At 43.1% G+C, this 21,462-nt stretch overlaps 1 protein-coding gene across 1 annotated transcript in view; it reads left to right on the forward strand.

Moving 5' to 3' along the window:
- The window catches only part of TCAIM (T cell activation inhibitor, mitochondrial), a 103,288-nt gene extending 85,502 nt beyond the window's left edge, over positions 1–17,786 (forward strand). Inside the window, exons 9-11 of the mRNA XM_075316640.1 lie at positions 2,301–2,533; positions 6,860–6,991; positions 17,301–17,786. Of these exons, the coding sequence (XP_075172755.1) occupies positions 2,301–2,533; positions 6,860–6,991; positions 17,301–17,526 (591 nt within the window). The 3' untranslated portion in view covers positions 17,527–17,786. The remainder of the gene's footprint in view (positions 1–2,300; positions 2,534–6,859; positions 6,992–17,300) is intronic.
- The last annotated feature ends 3,676 nt before the right edge of the window (positions 17,787–21,462 follow it).

Here is a 21,462-nt window from a genome sequence, read left to right on the forward strand (position 1 = left end):
AGAGCCGAACCGTCCATCACTACTGTGCTGTGCGTCTGCATGTAGATAAAACTTTTTCCCTTTCTGCTGCCATGGGTGCAGAGCTTGAAACTTTACATTGATCAAAATGTTCCATGGCATTGCTCTGATCTCCATCTCCTATGTAAATATCCACACAAGTGTTGATTTTTATAACGGCATTATTGCAACCTCTTGGAAAAGTGTATGACCATTCGAGTGAAGCACTGACCACGGAGATGGCTATGTTTAACTAGTATTTTTCTGCTGTGTCAGAGAACAAGATTATCTCTGTGAGTAAATGGTCATATTCCTTTGGCAGGGATGGGTGACTTGCATCTCTCCCCTTCTGAGCTTTACTTTGAATTCTGTCATTGAACACAACACTTGAGATCTGAAAACATTGCTCTATTTCTGTATAGTTTTTGGGGAAATGCTGTTGTCTACGGGAAATATTTTGCTTAGGCCTCCTTCATACGTACCGCAGACATGTTCCCACGCATACTACCTACAATAACCCTCAGTCCAGTACACCACTGCGCAACCAGCTCTGTCCTCACTTACTGTACCCTCACCATTTCCTGTAGACTGTGAGCCCTCACGGGCAAGGTCCTCTCTCCTCCTGTACCAGACTCTTTTGTACTGTTAATGATTGTTGTACTAGTTTTTATATATACCCTTTTTCACTTGTAAAGCGCCATGGAATTAATGGCGCTATAATAATAAATAATAATAATACTAATTAAAATTAATGGAGATCTTCACACCTCTGTTTTCACATGGATCATGTGCCCATGTGAACCTCGTGCGTGTCCATGTGATCCACAAGGAGATGTTTTTGTCCGGCAGCACGGATGAAATATATACTGCACACGAATGGCATCCGTGTGACATGTACCGGAAAAAACGCCTGACACTGAAATTAATGGATTTTTTTATGTGTTAAAGAGATGCAAAAATAGATGGATGGGTAGGTAGATATGTAGCTTCTACAGCTATTTAGCCAAATCAATAAATAATTAAATTAAAAAAAATGGTGCAGGGTCCCACTTATCTTGATAACCAACACAGGTAAAGTAGACAACTGTGGACTGCAGCCCCCAGCTGTGTACTGTACCTAGGCTGGTTATCAAAAATAGATGGGATCCCAAGCAATTTTTTTTATTTAATTATTTAAATAATTTAAAAAAAAATAGTGTGGGGGTCCCCCAGATTTTTGAAAGCTAGCCAAGGTAAAGTTGAAAGTTAGGGGCTGGTATTAATAGGGTGGGAAAGGCTATGGTTATTTGGCCCTTCCCAGCCTAAAAATAGAAGCCCACAGCCGCCCATAAAGTGGCACGTCCATTAAATGCTTCAATTCTGGCGCTAGGGTCAGTTCTTCCCTATTGCCTTGATGCAGTGGCAATCGGGTTAAGACTTTTGGGGTTGATGTCAGCTATGTTTTGTCAGCTGGCATCAAAACCAGGGGTTATTAATGGATAGATGTCGATCAGTCACCCCATTACTAACTCAGTAGAAGTAAAGAGAAAAAAAAAAACAAATCCCCAAAAAATTATTTAAAAAAAAAATCCCCCCCCCCAATTCTAGACCTCATTATTAAAAAAGAAGCCATGAAGATCAAACATAATCCAACAGATCGAAAGCCATCCACAAAAGTGAAGGGTAGTGCGAGAGCCGATGGCAGTGACGAGCGGTGATGTCATATGGTTACTGCAATTCACAACGGCTGGCTCTCGTGTTATCTTCTATGTGATCTAGCCACTGTAAACTGTGCTAATAATACCAGCCCCCGGCTTTAAGCTTTACCATGACTGGTTTTGAAAAATGGGGGGGACCCTCCATATTTTTTTTTCATTTATGTATTTATTTATTTTGCTAAATAACTTTACATGCAATGTAGCTAAGTATCTATTATCTGTCTATGTATCTATTATCTATCCATCTGTCTAGCTATTCATCCATCTATTTCTATCCATCTACCTTTGCACATCTTGAACACACAAATTTATTTCAGTGCAATGTATTTTTTTTTCCCAGTACGTGCCAAACAGATGACAAACATACCCACAGATGGTCACATGGATGGACAAAATGGACAGTGCAACACGTGCGTTTTTTTAACTTGTAAAGAAGGCCTTAGAAAGATTAAAAGCTTAATTTCAAACGTGATATGTACCAATACTAATAATGGTTGGATTGCCGATATAAAGCCTTACATTAAAATGAAAATGTATACTGTATGTAATTTCCTGAAAATGTGGTGTCACGTTTATTTTGTTTATCTTTTTTTTTTTTTTCCCAAGCTTTTTGAAAGGTTACCCAGCTACTATGTACTTCAAAGAAAGTTGCTGCAGCTACAAGATCGGATTAGCCACCTTCTTGGGGGTATAGATATAGTGCACATTGAGGAACTGCAACCATTGTTGACCATGGAGGAGTATTACTCTGTCCTTGATGCATTCTGCAAAAAGCTGCTAAATAGAAGGGTGCCCATTCACCCACGAAGTTTACGTGGACTGCAGATGATACTGGAAAAGTAAGTGGTGGGTGTTATAATATCCAGCTTTATCACAGTGGATGCAATTCATATAGCAGTAATTAAAGAGGTTATTGAAACCTAACATTTTATAAAAGTGACGTAAAACCAATTGTTATAGAATAAAAAATGAAACTCTACTCATATTTTCTTTACTCCATCAACTTATTACTGATTCGCTGCAGTTAAACAGTGACTTAGTGGTTACGTACCATGATTTACTGATATCATTTTAGCAAATTGCCATGATGTTTATAGTTCAGCACATAAGAACTGCAGACACTGATTGTATCTTTGAAGAGAACTTTTTGATACCAACCAAATTGATACCCTTGCAATATAGAAAGAAAAAATTATATATAAATATGGCAACCTTTATTCTAGTACAATACACAAAAAAAACCACCCCAAATCTATTCTCCCCAAAAATAAAGGCAGAACTAAGCCAAATGTGGGGTATTGATACTGCCCAGGCAATTAGATTACATTACAAGAAATGTGGTGTTCTGGTTAGCAGAAAGAAAGTACAATACTGTATCCACAAATGCAAATTGATAGACGTGCTATATAGTATATATTGTATAACGATATCCTGCATATGTGATGCCCTGGCCTATCAGGTCGTAACAGGGTATTGTGCAATCTGCCCTTCTGCACAGTGTCCACCCTCCTTGGTTATGGGTCCTGGTCCTTTGGTGTTGCTAACAGCTTAGCCAATCAAAATCCTAGGAACACTTTACACTGTACCCACCAGACACACCATTGGGGGGCCTGAAGGGAATAAGTCCGCCCACATGGGGGGTTGGTAGGGGAAAGTGACAGTCAAGCTGAGGAGAGAGTGAAGTGAACCAGGAGACTGAGGTGCAGGTGACTCTCTGAGAGAGACAGGTCACCGGCCTGGAGCAGGGCTCCTGTAGTTACTAGGTGGCAGACGTTGGTCTGGGCCTGGTAGGAGCTGGAACCCCGGTCGCAGGGGATTGTGTCAAGAGGCACGGACTGCCGAGGAGGGCAGCCGGCAGCCTTGAGCTATCATCGGGCAGGGGCCAGGGCACGACTGGGTACGTGGACCCTAGGCCGGAAAGTAGCTTCACGTGTTCCGGTAATTTAAGATTCATCCCCAACCTGCTCCAAAATCAGGGTACTAGCGCACCGATGGGATAGGACTTTCCCAATACAGTCCAAAGAAATCCTACGCGTGAACCCTGAGAGCAAGCTCACTCAATTAGCCATACGGGTGAGAGGGACTTGAAGAGTTTTATACCCGAGGGTCCAAATAGAGACAAAGGTGCCAAGGAAAGGGCCACAGGCTAACAGCAACACCAAGGGCACGGACCCAAGCGTGCTCCCTACAAGCTGCAGTGATGCTCAGAACTCTGGTTTACAAGCTGTCGATGTTGTTATTCCTGGACTGAGTGAGTACACTGAGAAACCCTTTTCCTATCCCCCACGGCACCCCAAGCACCAACAATCCAACGGGACCCGGGACACACACCCCCTACCCACGGAGGGGTTAAACATCCGGCTGCTGCACCATCGTCACCAGGCTCCCCAACAGCAGCGGTGGTCCCTCACACTACCACGCACCGTGGGTGGCGTCACGAACTTTCTATCATCATTGTAAATATCCCCCCTCTTCTTTTAATTTGAGTGTCTGCGCGGACCCCCCTGGATCCAGAGACCCCTCGAGCCACCGCGGCTCCGGATTCGAGTGGCTCGGCCGCTGACGTGGGGGCAGTACACATACAGTACATATTGTAAGTGATTGCCTGCTCACATAATGGGGGACACTCACTTAGCTGCATTTCCGAGGTAGCACAGGAACACAAAGTCTTAAAAAGTCCAAACGGTTTATTAAAAAAAATCCAGCATAAACCGCTTCTCCAAACAAAATCACAAACAATACACAGTTAACCCGGATACCAGTCCGTTAACTCCAGAAAGGTTTCTGTGCCTCTTTTTCTCTGAGTCCAAAATCCCCTTTACCTCTTGCTGGCTGTTTCCCCAGAAACACGGATTTCTGGTCCGTCTTTGTCGTGGACCGCCCGCTCAGGTTTGGACACTACCAGTGTCAGAGTGGAGCTCCCTCAGCCTCCACACACTCAGTTTCAGATGGTTGAAGGCAACCCACGCTTCCTTAGGCGAGTTCCTTCCAGAGGCTCCAACCTCTCTGAGAATAGCAGCCTCCTTACCTGCCAGAGGCTGCTCCTCATGCAGGGCTGCTCCACATACCGCTTCACACTCACTGACTCCATGTGCCAAACAAGCTGATTAAGACCTGTGTCAGACACACCCATAGGCAGGGGTATGTAGATGGCCAGCCCCACCCATCTCTTAGTCATACGTAATCCTGGCCCATTATTATTATTATTATTATTTATTATTTATTATTATAGCGCCATTTATTCCATGGCGCTTTACAAGTGAAAGAGGGTATACGTACAATAATCATTAATAGTACAAAACAGACTGATATAGGAGGAGAGAGGACCCTGCCCACGAGGGCTCACAGTCTACAGGGAATGGGTGATGGTACAATAGGTGACAGAGCTGGTTGCGCAGTGGTGTACTGGACTCAGGGTTATTGTAGGTTGTAGGCTTGTTGGAAGAGATAGGTCTTGAGGTTCCTCTTTAAGCTTTCCACGGTAGGGGAGAGTCTGATATGCTGAGGTAGAGCATTCCAGAGTATGGGGGAGGCACGGGAGAAATCTTGTACGCGATTGTGGGAAGAGGAGATAATAGTGGAGTAGAGAAGGAGATCTTGTGAGGATCTGAGGTTGCGTGCAGGTAGGTATTGGGAGACTAGGTTACAGATGTAGGGAGGAGACAGGTTGTGGATGGCTTTGTATGTCATGGTTAATGTTTTGAACTGGAGTCGTTGGGCGATGGGAAGCCAGTGAAGGGATTGGCAGAGTGGCGAGGCTGGGGAATAGCGAGGGGAGAGGTGGATTAAGCGGGCCGCAGAGTTTAGGATAGATTGGAGGGGTGCAAGAGTGTTGGAAGGCAGGCCAGAGAGCAGGAGGTTGCAGTAGTCGAGGCGGGAGATGATGAGGGCATGCACTAATGTTTTTGCTGATTCTTGGTTAAGGAAAGCACAGGTCCAGGAGATATTTTTGAGTTATAGTCTGCATGAGGTGAAGAGGGCTTGGATGTGTGGCTTGAAGGATAGAGCAGAGTCGAGGGTTACTTTAAGGCAACGAGCTTGTGAGACTGGGGAGAGTGACGTTTGATGGAAAGGCTTGTTGGAGGAGATGAGTGAGGAGGAAAGACAATGAACTCTGTTTTGTCCATGATAAGTTTTAGGAATTGCGTGTGTGTGTGTGTGTATGTATGTATGTATGTATGTATGTATGTATGTATGTATGTATATATATATAATTTTTTTTTTAAAATTATGGGAAGTAGTATAGGAAGATGTGGTACTACATGTACCAGAAAACTCCCAGGATCACAGAAAGTTACCTCCAGAGCGGGTCAGAGAGCGGTGAAAGGACGGAACCGGAAGTGTGCGCAGTGTGTATTTACTCTTATTGCAAATCATTGCTCTTAAATCAAGTTACAAATTTGTAAAAAGCTATGCTTGTCATGCAAAACGCTCTCCAGTTACTCTTAAGCGAGCTGTACACGCTGCGACATCGCTAGCCAATGCTAGCGATGGCAAGCGTGATAGCACCCACCCCTATCGTTATGCCGATATGTGGAGATCGCTGTCGTAGCGAATATTATCGTTACGGCAGCGTCACACGTACTTACCTGCTCGGCGACGTCGCTGTGACCGGCGAACCGCCTCCTTTCTAAGGGGGCGATTCACTCGGCGTCACAGCGACGTCACTTAGCGGCCGCCCAATCAAAGTGGAGGGGCGGAGATGAGCGGGACGAACATCCCGCCCATCTTCTTCCTTCCTCATTGCTGGCGTGTGGCAAGTAAGGAGAGGTTCCTCGTTCCTGCGGCGTCACACGTAGCGATGAGTGCTGCCGCAGGGACGAGGATCAACTTCGCCCCAGCGACAGCAGCAATAATTGGGAGAGGACCCCCATGTCAACAAGGAGCGATTTTGGACGTTTTTGCAACGATCCAAAATCGCTCCTATGAGTCACACACAACGAGATCTCTACAGCGGCCGGATGTGCGTCACAAAATCCGTGACCCCAACGAGATCGCTGTAGCGTGTAAAGCCACCCTTAATCCTAGGTTCCACTGTATATAGTATTTATATTTTGGCTTTCTTTTAATTTTCACATCCATTTACACTAATTAAAAAAACTGGTATAATGAGATTAAAATTTGGCTGCTATAAACTAAATGAACTATATTTTCCTTTCATACAGTGATCATTATGTGCCACGTTTACATGAGATGGGATATTTCATCATACCAGCTGTGTGTGACCCACCATCTCTACAATGGTTTCTTCTGGCTCAAGCTCCAAAAGCAAGAGAAAAGTTAAAAAGAAAAGAAGAGTAAGTAATGGTTATGTAGAATGTGTCTTTTCTTTGTTTCCTATATGACATTTGACACACAGATTTATTCCTTGTTTCTGTGGAATACATTATTTAAAGGAAAACTTTCACCTCCAGAAACCCTATTTACCTGCAGATTAGTGGTAATCTGTAGGTAAATGGCATTCATATCTTGTTGGTTTACTGAAGCAGCGGCTGCAGGGAAAAATTGAAGTGACATGCTTCCCTGAAGCTGCTAGCTTCCATTCATTGGGACAGTGCATGGGGTTGTTATAGTCACCGCTCCCTGACAGAAGGCTGCTGTAATTGCTCCCTGTCACTTTAATTGACAGCCTGCTCTGCATTGTATGTGTTGAGAACAGGCTGTCAATCAATGTGACCGGGAGAGTTTACATAGTGTTCACTGTGTAGTGAGCAGTGATTGTAACCTCTTCCTCCACCGCTCCAATGACTAGAAGCGAGCGGCTGCAAGGAGAACATAACTTCATTTTCTTCCTGTACCTGCTGCTCCAGGAACCCAGTCTAATATAATTTTAGTGTTATTTACTTGCAGATTACTAGATCTGAAGATAAGTGACATAATAGCATAACATAGTAACAGTTTCTAAGGCTGAAGAAAGACCTTATGTCCATTTAGTTCAGCCTATTTTTAATGCCACTGTTCTGCAGTGTTGAACATGTGGAAGGCAAAAACCCACAGAGTAGAAGCCAGTTTTCTTCATGAGGAAAAAAAATATTTTCCAACTCCTAAGCTGAGTCAAGTATCTACAGTTAGGTCCAGAAATATTTGGACACTGACACAATTTTCGCGAGTTGGGCTCTGCATGCCACCACATTGGATTTGAAATGAAACCTCTACAACAGAATTCAAGTGCAGATTGTAACGTTTAATTTGAAGGTTTGAACAAAAATATCTGATAGAAATTGTAGGAATTGTACACATTTCTTTACAAACACTCCACATTTTAGGAGGTCAAAAGTAATTGGACAAATAAACCAAACCCAAACAAAATATTTTTATTTTCAATATTTTGTTGCGAATCCTTTGGAGGCAATCACTGCCTTAAGTCTGGAACCCATGGACATCACCAAACGCTGGGTTTCCTCCTTCTTAATGCTTTGCCAGGCCTTTACAGCCGCAGCCTTCAGGTCTTGCTTGTTTGTGGGTCTTTCCGTCTTAAGTCTGGATTTGAGCAAATGAAATGCATGCTCAATTGGGTTAAGATCTGGTGATTGACTTGGCCATTGCAGAATGTTCCACTTTTTTGCACTCATGAACTCCTGGGTAGCTTTGGCTGTATGCTTGGAGTCATTGTCCATCTGTACTATGAAGCGCTGTCCGATCAACTTTGCGGAATTTGGCTGAATCTGGGCTGAAAGTATACCCCGGTACACTTCAGAATTCATCCGGCTACTCTTGTCTGCTGTTATGTCATCAATAAACACAAGTGACCCAGTGCCATTGAAAGCCATGCATGCCCATGCCATCACGTTGCCTCCACCATGTTTTACAGAGGATGTGGTGTGCCTTGGATCATGTGCCGTTCCCTTTCTTCTCCAAACTTTTTTCTTCCCATCATTCTGGTTCAGGTTGATCTTTGTCTCATCTGTCCATAGAATACTTTTCCAGAACTGAGCTGGCTTCATGAGGTGTTTTTCAGCAAATTTAACTCTGGCCTGTCTATTTTTGGAATTGATGAATGGTTTGCATCTAGATGTGAACCCTTTGTATTTACTTTCATGGAGTCTTCTCTTTACTGTTGACTTAGAGACAGATACACCTACTTCACTGAGAGTGTTCTGGACTTCAGTTGATGTTGTGAACGGGTTCTTCTTCACCAAAGAAAGTATGCGGCGATCATCCACCACTGTTGTCATCCGTGGACGCCCAGGCCTTTTTGAGTTCCCAAGCTCACCAGTCAATTCCTTTTTTCTCAGAATGTACCTGACTGTTGATTTTGCTACTCCAAGCATGTCTGCTATCTTTCTGATGGATTTTTTCTTTTTTTTCAGCCTCAGGATGTTCTGCTTCACCTCAATTGAGAGTTCCTTAGACCGCATGTTGTCTGGTCACAGCAACAGCTTCCAAATGCAAAACCACACACCTGTAATCAACCCCAGACCTTTTAACTACTTCATTGATTACAAGTTAACGAGGGAGACGCCTTCAGAGTTAATTGCAGCCCTTAGAGTCCCTTGTCCAATTACTTTTGGTCTCTTGAAAAAGAGGAGGCTATGCATTATAGAGCTATGATTCCTAAACCCTTTCTCCGATTTGGATGTGAAAACGCTCATATTGCAGCTGGGAGTGCGCACTTTCAGCCCATATATATATATATATAATATATTATATATATATATATATATATATAATATATATAATATATATATATATATAATGTGTGTGTGTGTGTGTGTATATATATATATATATATATATATATATATTATATATATAAAATTATATTTCTGAACATGTTTTTGTAAACAGCTAAAATAACAAAACTTGTGTCACTGTCCAAATATTTCTGGACCTAACTGTACCTGTAATACTATGCTATTCATAGCCTTCTATACTGTTGCTATCCAGAAAAGCATCCATTCCTCTCTTCAATTTATTCAGTGAGTTGGCCATCACCACTTCCTCAGGAAGAGAGTTCCAGAGCCTCACTGCTCTTACCATGAAGAACCCTCTTCTATGCTGGTGCAGAAATTTTGTTTCCTCCAAACAAAGAGAATGCCCCCTTGTTATTGTCACATTCCTTGGTACAAACAGATCATGGGAGAGATCTCTATATGGCCCTCTGATATACTTGTACATATTTTTTTGGTCTCCCCTAAGTCTTCTCTTTTCTAGAGTAAATAGACTAATTTTGATAACCTTTCTGAGTATTGTAATGCACCCACTCCATTTATTATTTTAGTTGCCCGCCTCTGAACCCTTTCAAGTTCAGTAATGTCTTTCTTGAGCACCGGCGCCCAAAATTGCACACAATACTCCAAGTGTGGTCTGACGAGTGATTTGCCCCATTTCCTTGAGATGGCTGGATTGTCATTGTAAATAAGCACTTATACCTTGTCCCCCCCATTTCATTGTAGATTGTAAGCTCTCACAAGCAGGGTTGTCTCTTTTTTTCCATACTCTAATTAATGTATTTTCTATATCTGTTACTTGTTTGTATATGATCCTCCTGAATTGTAAAGCACTGCGGAATATGTTGGCGCTATAGAAAGATTTATTATTATTATTATTATTATTTGTACAGAGGGAGAATTATGTTTTCATCTCGTGCCCCCAGACCTCTTCTAATGCATCCCATGACCCTATTTGCTTTGGTGGCAGATGCCTGACACTGGGCACTCCAATTTAGCTTTTTATTGACTAAGATGCCTAAGGCTAAATTCACACACTGCGTCTTTTTGACACTGCGTTTTTGTGCGTTTTTGCCGCAAAAGGATTTCTTTGCCCCCCAAACAAAAAAAATGACGTGGGCTTCGCCATATTTTTGTATGCTAGCTGGGTACAGCAGGCAGGTATGGGCTGCCCCCAACCCCCAGCTGCCTATTTGTACCCGGCTGGGAACCAAAAATATAGGGAAGCCCTTTTTTTAAATTATTTCATGAATTTCATGAAATAATAAAAAAAAAAATGATGTGGGTTTCGCCCAATTTTTGTGTCCAGCCAGGTACAACTAGGCAGCTGGGAATTGGAATCCGCAATGCAGGGTGCCCTAGCTTTCTGGGAACCCCCACTGCGAATTGCAGTCCGCAGCCACCCCAGAAAATAGCCCTTTCATAGAAGCGCCATCTTCTGGCGCTGTATCCAACTCTTCCAGCTGCCCTGATGCCGGGTGGCTCGCTGGGTAATAATGGGGTTAGGGCTAGCTGTGTATTATCAGCTGGCCCTAAGCCCGAAATTCATGGTGTCACGCCAATATTAGACATGGCCACCATGAATTTCTAGTAAAGATAAAAAAAAAAACCACAACACACAGAAAAATATTTTTATTAGAAATAAAACACAACACAATTAGTGACTCCATCTTTATTGAAATAAAGAACCCCCCTCCGCAGTAATGCTGGGTCAAGGGTCCCGCGCCGTCCAATCCGGATCAATATCATCTGATCGGTTTGCTGGAAGGCAAAGCGATCAGATGATGTGTCAGGTTCAAGGCCTGAATCACATGACACAGCAGCTGATTGTATAAACGGCTTTTATACAATCAGCTGATGCATCAGCGCAAAAAACAAAACAAAACACTTCTGTGCAGCGTCGGACTGGCTACCGGAGCAATCTCCAGTAATGCCAGGCCTGAATTCAGGTACCTGCACTGCACTCCGGAGCTCTCACCTGAGCTCCAGAGTGCAGCCGAGACTGTACAGTGAGCGCCGAGTGACTGATTCCCCGGCACTTGCGATTCAGTTCATGACAGCTGCAGACATCCCGGGCTAATCTCCGGTGCTCTCACCTGAACTCCGGAGATCACCCCGGCCTGTCTGCAGCTGTCATGAACTGACTGCAAGCGCCGGGGAATCAGTCACTCGGCGGTAAAATCCGGCATCACCGCGAGACTTACGATGAGCTGATGCGTCAGGTGACTGCATCAGGTGATCACCGCCAGGTCCTCACGGCCAGGTCATGCAGCTATCGGACGTGCCTGGGAGCCAGCACACAGCCGGTGCGGGGGTGGCGGTATCTGGAAGAGGAGCTGGGAGCATGGCACCGGGAGTCTGCAGACAGGTGAGTATGACATTTTTCTACTGTTCACTTTTGATTTAGCAGCCGCTTCCACCTCCCGCACGGAAGCAGACATGGCACCGGGCGGGAAATGGAAGCGGCGGTGGCGGTACCGGGAGGATTCACGCTTCTGTGTTTACTGACAGAAGGAATCCTCTTCCTGTACATGTCACTTTTCTACCCACCCCTTGCGTTTATAGCTGCGTTTTTAGTAATAAAAATGCACTAAAACGCAGCTATATTTGCAATTTGCGGTTTCATTGCGCTTTTGAACATCTCATTGAGTGGAAAATGCAGTGAAAACGCAAAAATAATTGACATGCTGCGTTTTGTGGGCACCACAAAAACACAGCTAAAAAAAACCCGCTGTGTGCAGACAGCAAAAATGAAAACTCATAGACTTTGCTGGGGAAGAAAGTCATGCAGTTTTTTGAGCAAAAACGATCCCAAAAAACACCACGAAAAACGCAGTGTGTGAACTTACCTTAAGTCTTTTTCCATGTCTGATTTCCCCAGCAGTTTTCCATTTAGTAAGTAATCGTAGCATCTGTTTCTCCTTCCCATGTGCATAACCTTACACTTATCTGTTAAACCTCATTTGCCATTTTTCAGCCCAATTCTCCAATTTACTCAAATCATCTGTAGTTGCAAACTGTCCTTCTTTGTGTTAACTACCTTACATAGTTTTGTATCATCTGCAAACTGGTGTTTCTAGAGGTGACGGTTCCATTTTAAGTTGGTCATATAATTGTAAGTCTTAACTTTTGAGATACCATTTAGCGTTCATATACAGTTAGGTCCAGTAATATTTGTACAATGACCGAATCTTCGTGATTCTGCATGCCACTATTTTGCTTTAAAATGAAACAACTGAGATGGAATTGTTTTAGATTTTCAGGTTTCATTAAAGTGGTTAAATAAAAATATTCAATGAAACACTAGGAATTGCAACTATTTTTTTTTTCTTTCAAACATGAAATGAAAGTGTGTAACCAGCTCACTCCACTCGGCTCTAATCGTCCTGGAGCACAGAATGCCGCTCTGACCAACAGTGAATATCCATGTGAGACAAAGTAGTAACTTCCAGCTTCTGGTTGAAACTTGAGTTTATGAGAAAACTTCTTTAAAACATGAGGATTCCAAGATTATGACCACAAAAGGTTTTACCTACTCGTTTCAGAAGCAATCCAGTGTCCTTTATCCAAGCTATATTCTAATGAATCATATGATGCTAAAATACACCTGTCTCAATCAAACACAGGTGCATTGATTAAATCACATGACACATCACACAATAAATCACATGATATAAAGAAGTAGTCAGGTATACAACAGAAAACCATAAACGTAAAAACAAGGAAGGAAGGGGTGAAATAAAAATATATGTAATAGTGATATCACCAGTCTGTTTTGTACTATTAATGATTATTGTACATATACCCTCTTTCACTTGTAAAGTGCCATGGACTAAATGGCGCTATAATAATAATACTGTAAAAAAAATAGGAAAGCATATTACAACAGTAAAGTTAATAATGAAACATTATTTCCCTACATAGTGGCATAGAAAAATATGAGCACCCCTGGTCAAAATTACTGTAATTGTGAACAGTTAAGCAAGTTGAAGATGAAATGATCTCTAAAAGGTGTAAAGTTAAAGATGACACATTTCCTGTGCATTTTAGTAACAATATATACCGTATTTTTCGCTTTTATAAGACGCACTTTTGTTCCCCCAAATTTTGGGGGAAAGTAGGGGGTGCGTCTTATAAACCGAATATACGGGGGGGGTGTACATATACATAATATATATACTGCAGGGTCCGCTCTGGAGTGGTGCTGGGGGCAGGTGACAGCTGCGGGCGGGAGCGTTAGATCTCCTGCTCCCGCTCATATAATATGCACAGCCGCTGTCCATCAGCGTAGTGCTGAAACCGCATCACGCTGAGGGGCTGGGGCAGCGGGGCATATTATATCTGCCTGTGCTCCCTTTGATCGCACATGATCCCCCCTGTGTTAGATATGGCCCCCATGCTGGTGCCCATAGTAAAATAAAAAAAGCTTTACTTACCTCCAGCGCTGATCTCCCGGTCTCCTGCTGCTGCTGCCTGTGATAAGGCACGCAGAGATGATATCACTCTGCTGTGCAGATCACATGACCGGCAGCAAGAACCAGGAAGTGGAGGAGGGAGGACTCTGAGCTCAACTGCGAGGAGGGAGACACAGGGATTACAGCGCTGAGAAGGTAAGGAAAGTGTTTTATTTTATTATGGGAAGCAGCATGGGGGGCATATCTAACACAGGGGAGATGTGCCATCTATAGTGGCCATGGGCAGCACACATGGGGACCATATCAAACACAGGGGAGGTGTGCCATCTATAGGGGCCATGGGCAGCTGTATGGGGGCCATATCAAACACAGGGGAGGTGTGCCATTTATAGGAACCATGGGCAGCTGTATGGGGGCTATATAAAACACAGGGGAGATGTGCCATCTATAGTGGCCATGGGCAGCACACATGAAGGCCATATCAAACACAGGGGAGATGTGCCATCTATAGTGGCCATGGGCAGCACACATGGGGGCCATATCTAACACAGGGGAGGTGTGCCATCTATAGGGCCATGGGCACCACAGGGGGACGTGTCCCAGCACAAGGGGGCTATATTCAATATAAGGGGGCCATATCCAGATTAAGGGGGGCTAATTTTAGGATGGGGGGGCTATGAGGGACATATACCCTATATGATTTGTTAGACGGACACTGGCATTATAAGATGGACCCCATTTAACATTAAAGAAAAAAAAAAATCTCTCTTCCTTCACCAAATTTGGAGGGCCTTATAATCAGGTGCGTCTTATAAAGCGAAAAATACAGTATATATATATATATATATATATATATATATAATTTTATATTTTAAAATTAATAAAAAAGGTAAATGGACCGATGCAAAAGTTTGGGCCCCCTGCATAGTTAGTACCTAGTAGCACCTATTTTTGCAAGTATCACAGCTTGTCTTCTAATAAAGTCAAGTTTTATCCATAAACTGGAAGTTACTACTTTTTCCTCACTTTTTTTTTTTACAAAGCCTCTTCATTTCAAGGCATCAGAGGTAATTGGACAAATTAACTTTACCATAAATAAAATATTAATTTTTAATACTTTGTAGAGAATCCTTTGCAGGCAATGATTGCCAGAAGTCGGGTAGCCATGGATGTTGTCAAATGCTGGGTTTCCTCCTTTGTGATGCTTTGCTGGCCTTTACTTTTTGCCTCGAGGTTTGTCTTAAGCATGAGAAATGCAGCTCGACAGGGTTGAGATCTGGTGATTGTCTCGACCATTGCAGAATACTCCACTTCTTTGCCTTAAAAAAAAACTCCTGGGTTGCTCTTGCTGTATGTTTTGGGTCATTGGACGGCGCTTCATAATACAGATAGACAATCACCTTTGCTGCAGTTGGTGAATCTGAGCAGAAAGTATCGCCCTGTACACTTCAGATTTCATCCCACTGCTTCTGTCTTCAGTCAGATCAACAATAACCACTAGTGACCCAGGGCCGTTGGATGCCATGCATGCCCAGCCATCACACTGCCGCCACTATGTTTTACAGAGGATATGTTGTGCTTTGGATCATGAGCCGTTCCAAGTCTTCTCCATACTTTATTTTTTCCATCATTTTGGTACAGGTTGATCTTAGTTTCTTCTGCCCAATTAAATATTTTCCAGAACTGGATGGATTCTTTAGATGTTTTGGGCAGGGTCTAACCTGGCCTTTCTATTTTTAAGACAGATTAATGTTTTTCACCTTATGGTGAACCCTCTGTATATGCGCTTATGAAGTCTTCTCCTTTTTAGATACTGAAACATCTACTTCCTGGAGACTGTTATTCACTTGGGTGGATGTTGTGAAGGAGTTTTTCTTCACCACGAAAAGTATTCTGCGACCATCCACCACTGTTGTTTTCCATGGACATCCAGGCTTTTTGAGTTCCCAAGCTCACCACTGCAATCTTTTTCATTTTTCAAACTGATTTGTCCTCTGCTACCAGTTATGTCTTTGATGGATTTCTTTTTTTTTTTTTTCAGCCCATTGAAGGTCTGTTTCTTTTCCATTGAGAGCTCCTTTGAATGCATGTTGTGGGTTCACAGCAACAGTTATGCAAATACCATACCTGGAATCAATTCTTGACCTTGTACCTGCTTAACTGATGATGGATTAACAAGGGAATAGCCCATGCAGCACAGAGCTTTTGAGATAATTGTCCAAATACCTTTGGTCCCTTGAAAAAGATGCGGCTACATATAAAAGAGCTATAATTGCTAAACCCTTACTCCAATTAGGATGTAAAAACCTCAAATTAAAGCTGAAAGTTTGCACTTTAAGCCCATTTTGATTATATAACTGTACCATGAATATGCTTTAGTAACCAGCTGAAATGCCAAAACTTGTGTCACTCTCCAAATATTTCTGGACCGAACTGTATTTCACAATATCAATAGGATAAGGGATAAATGTCTGAGTACTGAAGGTACCACTCCTGGAACCTCTCATGGATCATTAGAACAGGGAGCCTAAGCCTTTGTCAATGTGCAATATAATAAATCTAACTATAACATTAAACGTGAGATTTGCTTGGTCAAATATGGCAAAATGTTGGCTAAATTTTCCCCCAAAAAAGTGATGTACATATCTTGTGTTAAAAAATAATTATGTATTTTCAACCCACTCACATCCTCACCCCATTTTTAGCCAGTAACTATAAAGTGAGTCATGGCTTAGTTATAAGGGTCATGGTGTATAGTAAAAGAGTGTATCTGAAAATATGCCAATGTCCTCCGGAATAGTAGAGCAAAATATTGGTGTAAAGTAATTTTGTCCAACCAAGTGTCTAATTTGCAGAGTCAAACTTATCATATAGCCTGCGCCACCATTATTTATGGACAGTTTTGCTTTGACCAGCTATCTGTCTTAAACTATGTGCAATATATGGTCAAAACTGACTTATTTGCTCTTCTGGATTAAAGTCAATTATTTTCCTTCGGATTTGTTGTCTAATTAAGCCTATTAATGAGTATTGTATTCCATTATGAAAGGCAGGCACAAGCAGACACTTAATTATTAGGGATGATCGAATACCTCAAATATTCGTCTTTGCAAATATTTGCCGAATAGGTCGCCGCTCTTCGTCTATTCGCGAATATTCGATGCGCAATGTAAGTCTATGGGAAACCCGAATAACAACTATTCGGAACTATTCGGGCTTCCCATAGACTTACATTGCGCATCGAATATTCGTATAGCGGCGACCTATTTGTCGGATATTCGCAAAGCCGAATATTTGAGGTACTCGATCATCCCTATTTATGTGTCTTCACTCACATCCAGATATTTGTATTTAAAAATAAATAAAAATCAATCTGTTTTAAAACTGATTGTTCTGTCCCAACAGGTTGGTGAGCCACTTCAGTCTGTCTAAATTCAGTTGCCAATATTGCAAATGTTATGGATAACGCTGGAACTGTATAAAAGATAAAATCATGTTTCTTTCTTCTCCAATTTATTTAGGCTAAAAATTAAAGAACAAGAATTAATCAACGTGTGCAAAGATGGTACATCACTAAGTAGACTGTATAAGGAGCCGAGTGTATCATTTGAGCAGATGATCAGCTGTTGTCGACGACTGATTGAGGAACCTTTGCCCAACTTGATGGGGATGCATCTGTGTGTCTCTCACTACTACTCTGTGTTGCAAGATGGAGACTTGTGTATTCCTTGGAACTGGAAAAGCTAACATTGCTTAACAACAGCAATATGACTATTTTCTATATATTTCTATAGAGTTAATATAAAGAGAAATTTATATGAGTAGATAGCAACAACTGTACTGAAACTTTTGGCTGTGACAATCTTTGGCCCCCTGTGGCCATCATACAGACTTTCTAAGGACATTTCTATGACGTCTAAATTACAGCATTGCCAAACAATGTGAAAACTAATACACTTGATTCAGAATCTGAAAGGATGTGTTCATTAAAACATTTATTTTTCATATTTAAGGTTGTCGTATATTGTTTAAAGCCCTGCAAAAAAAATAGTTTAATTCTCTCATGCTTTAGGAGTTGGTTGACTGCTAACTAAAGTTAATCGAACGGCCAATAATCTGGGGCCGGTGGATCACTGACCGATATAAAAAAAGAATCTGATCCGCTCCGGAATCCGGTGCCCATATAAGTCAATGGGACATACTCACCGAGGCGCTGTCATGGCGGCACACTCCTTCCGGGTCACGCTGTTACCTTACGGAGCCGACAATTCAATATTCATGGTTTTCCCTGCCCACCGGCGCATGTTGGTTGCAGCTAGACACGCCCCCATCCTGAGTGGCAGCGTGGCAGCTAACTGCAACCAATCACAGGCGCCAGGACGGCCGGTGGGCGGGGAAAGCAGTGCACAGTCCAGGGTGGTAAACACTCTGCAGCACAGCTATAGCGCGCGGCTGCAGCCCCAGCCGTCGCGCTGTATTTGTGCCCAGAGTCACACGTGCAAGGCTTTGCTGGGTGCTGCCATGGCAGACTCGCGTGAGCCCCTCACACGTGTGATTCCGGTGAAAGTAAAAAAAAAAAAAATGACGTGCGGTTCCCCCTAATCTTCACATCCAGCCAAGATAACACTGGCTTGGGGCTGGTATATCCTCAGCCCACAGCTGTTCGGTATGGTCGCATCTGTTAGGCTACTTTCACACATCCGGTTTGAGCCGTGCGGCTCAATCCGGCTGTGAAACCTATGTAACGGATGCGGCGAAAACACCGCATCCTTTGCATAAGTTTTTACATGCGGCCGGTCCGGTTTTTTCCGGTTGCGGCACGCTACTGAGCATGCGCAGTGGAAAAAAACGCATGCGGCGGCCGGATGCTGTTTTTTCCGCATCGCGCCGCATCCAGCATCCATAGGCATGCATTGAAAATGCGCCGCCGCAGCGGCCGGATGCGGCGCGATGCGGTTTTTTATGCCGGAGCAAAAAACGTTGCAGGGAACGTTCTATCCGGCCGCCGCATTGGCTAAATCTGCCGCATGCGGCAAAAACCGGACCGAACGGAAGCCCCTGCGGCACAATACGGCACTAATGTAAGTCTATGCAAAAAAAACGCAACCGGCGTTACAAAAGCCGGTTGCGGTTTTTCTGCAGAACTCCGTATTGTGCCGCAGAGCAAAAATCCGGATGTGTGAAAGTAGCCTTAGGTGCAACCATACCAGTGTGCGCTACTGGCTCTTCTCGCTGGCATGATGCGGTGCCAGTCGGGGTAATAGCAGGGGTTAGCAGTGGTGCACGTCTGCTACTAAACCCTAGGTTTGTGTGATGGCGCCGGCGTCTATCAGATACCTGCATCACACAAACCTGTAAATGACCGTAAATAAACACAGACACAGAAAAATCCTTTATTTGAAATAAAGTACAAAACACTCCTCCTTCACCACTTTATTAAGCCCCAAAGAAACCCTGCAGCTCCGACGTAATCCACAGGAGAAGTCCCGCGGCGACACATACAGCTCTCCTACATGTCAGAGTGAGCAGCTATAGAGCACGGCTGCCTGCTCTGAGTGCAGCCCATTACTGAGCTGCGATAAGCGATGACCGCGGTAGAGACTGTCACAGGCTGGGCGTGCGTCAGCCAGGAACCAATCACAGCTGAGAGGACGGCCGGTGGGCGGGGAAAACACTGAAAGCTGTGTGATTGCGTGCACAGCACAGGAAATGAAAGTGTGACCCTGAAGCAGAGTGCCGCTATGACACCGAGTCTGGTAAGTATGAAACGCTCATTTTATTTATTGTTGTTTTTTTTTTTTCATTTTATTAATTGCCGATTCCGGATCGTGCAGCCAGAATCCCACGTCCGGGTCCGGCCCGTGGATAGCTCTGAAACCGCGTGCATCCGGACATTTACAGCCCGGGTCCGCTAAGCACTACTGCTAACATGACTTGAACTTTTTCTGTAGCAGTGCCAGATTAGCAGGGATTGCACACTATCTGGTTTACTAGGAAACTTTTTCACTGACCTGTAACAGAATTGTGAATTTTACTGTCCAGTTGCCAAATAAGAGAATGTTCACACATTGTCTTTTTGCAGCCTTTTTTCTGCACCAATATCCAAAGTGGAGGCAGGAAAAACGTTGCGTACAACACGTTTTTGTAGCGTTTTAGGTGCATTTCTTGCAGCGTTTTTACTTGTATTTTTCACCTCAAATGCAAGTACACTGAATGCACTGAGATGTTGCGTTTAAAAGATTAAAAGTTTTTTTTTTAATTTTTGTTTTAAAATCACTTATCATATAGTCATAGGATAAACACATACAACATATATTGTTGGCTTTTTTGGACTCCCATCATGAAAAATGCATACCGTGTACTGTTTTTGTTTTATTTTGGTTTTCGTCTTTCCCTTGTATAGAGTTACTATTTTAAACAGATTAGATAAAGGTTACACTGCAGATTTAATATCAATAGTGCAGGCAATTATGATTGGAGCATTTAAAATCTCACCCACAATGTTTGTTCTGCAAATCAGGGAAAATCTGAGATATAGCCTACGTGCACGTATTTTTAGACCATGTGCCCACTGAAGAACGTACCTGTGGACTTTTCTGCAGGCATTTCCGCAGGTTCAAGCAGCAACTCCCTGGAATCATATCAGCTATCCATTGCTGCGTATTTCTGTGGAATTGTTGCGGTAAACCTGCGGAAACAGTGCGGATTAATGCGAAACTCCTGCGGATTTCCCGCCCTGTATCTCCATAGTGGAAAGGCAGGAATTCCGCAGGTAATTCCACATGAATAACTGACATGCCGTTACGCGCGGCTGCAAGAAATCCGCAACATTTTCCACAGCTGCAAATACGGCAGCATTGATATAGCACTCACCAAATCCCATAGGATAACATGGGGAGTGTCTGTACTTGCGTAAACCCGCGGATTTATCTAGAAAATCCTCGGGTTTTCCGCAGCAAAATCCGCAGTTACTTGCTCCCGTGGGCACATGGCCTTACTCTCCTCTTCTCCAAGTTTACATATGCTACTGCAGTCTTTTGGGATTTTTTCCCTTCTCCTTTCTTTTGGAGTATTTAAAAATAAAAGTAATACAAATTAAGAAAGAACACTAAGGCTATGTACACATGTTGCATTTTTTCTTGCGTGTTTGTCGCGTTTTAAACTGCACTGTGTCATTGACAAACTGCATGCTTTTGCTTCAACAGCAAAGTCTATGAGAAATCAGAATTTCCATCTGCACGTTGCTTTTTTTTGTCAGCGTTTTGTTTGACAAATATTTGTCAAAATCTTTGACAAAAAAGCAGCATGTTCATTCTTTTTGCGTTTTGGTCATGTTTTGTAACCCATTGAAATTAATGACGTGTGTCCAAAACGCAACCAAAATGTTACCTGTACATTTGCACCACGTTTTTGTTACGTTTCTGATACATTATTGTCAACAAAAACACAGGTCACCAACTTTTCTCCATTCTCTCTCGGTCTCTCTCCATCTCGGTCTCTCTCCATCTCTGTCTCTCTCCATCTCTCTGTCTCTCTCCATCTCTCTGTCTCTCTCCATCTCTCTGTCTCTCTCCATCTCTCTGTCTCTCTCCATCTCTCTGTCTCTCTCCATCTCTCTGTCTCTCTCCATCTCTCTGTCTCTCTCAGCTTCATACTCGCCGATCACCAGCGCAGGTGTCACAC

Source organism: Anomaloglossus baeobatrachus, chromosome 6 (assembly GCF_048569485.1).
Source record: "Anomaloglossus baeobatrachus isolate aAnoBae1 chromosome 6, aAnoBae1.hap1, whole genome shotgun sequence".
NCBI lineage: Eukaryota > Metazoa > Chordata > Amphibia > Anura > Aromobatidae > Anomaloglossus > Anomaloglossus baeobatrachus.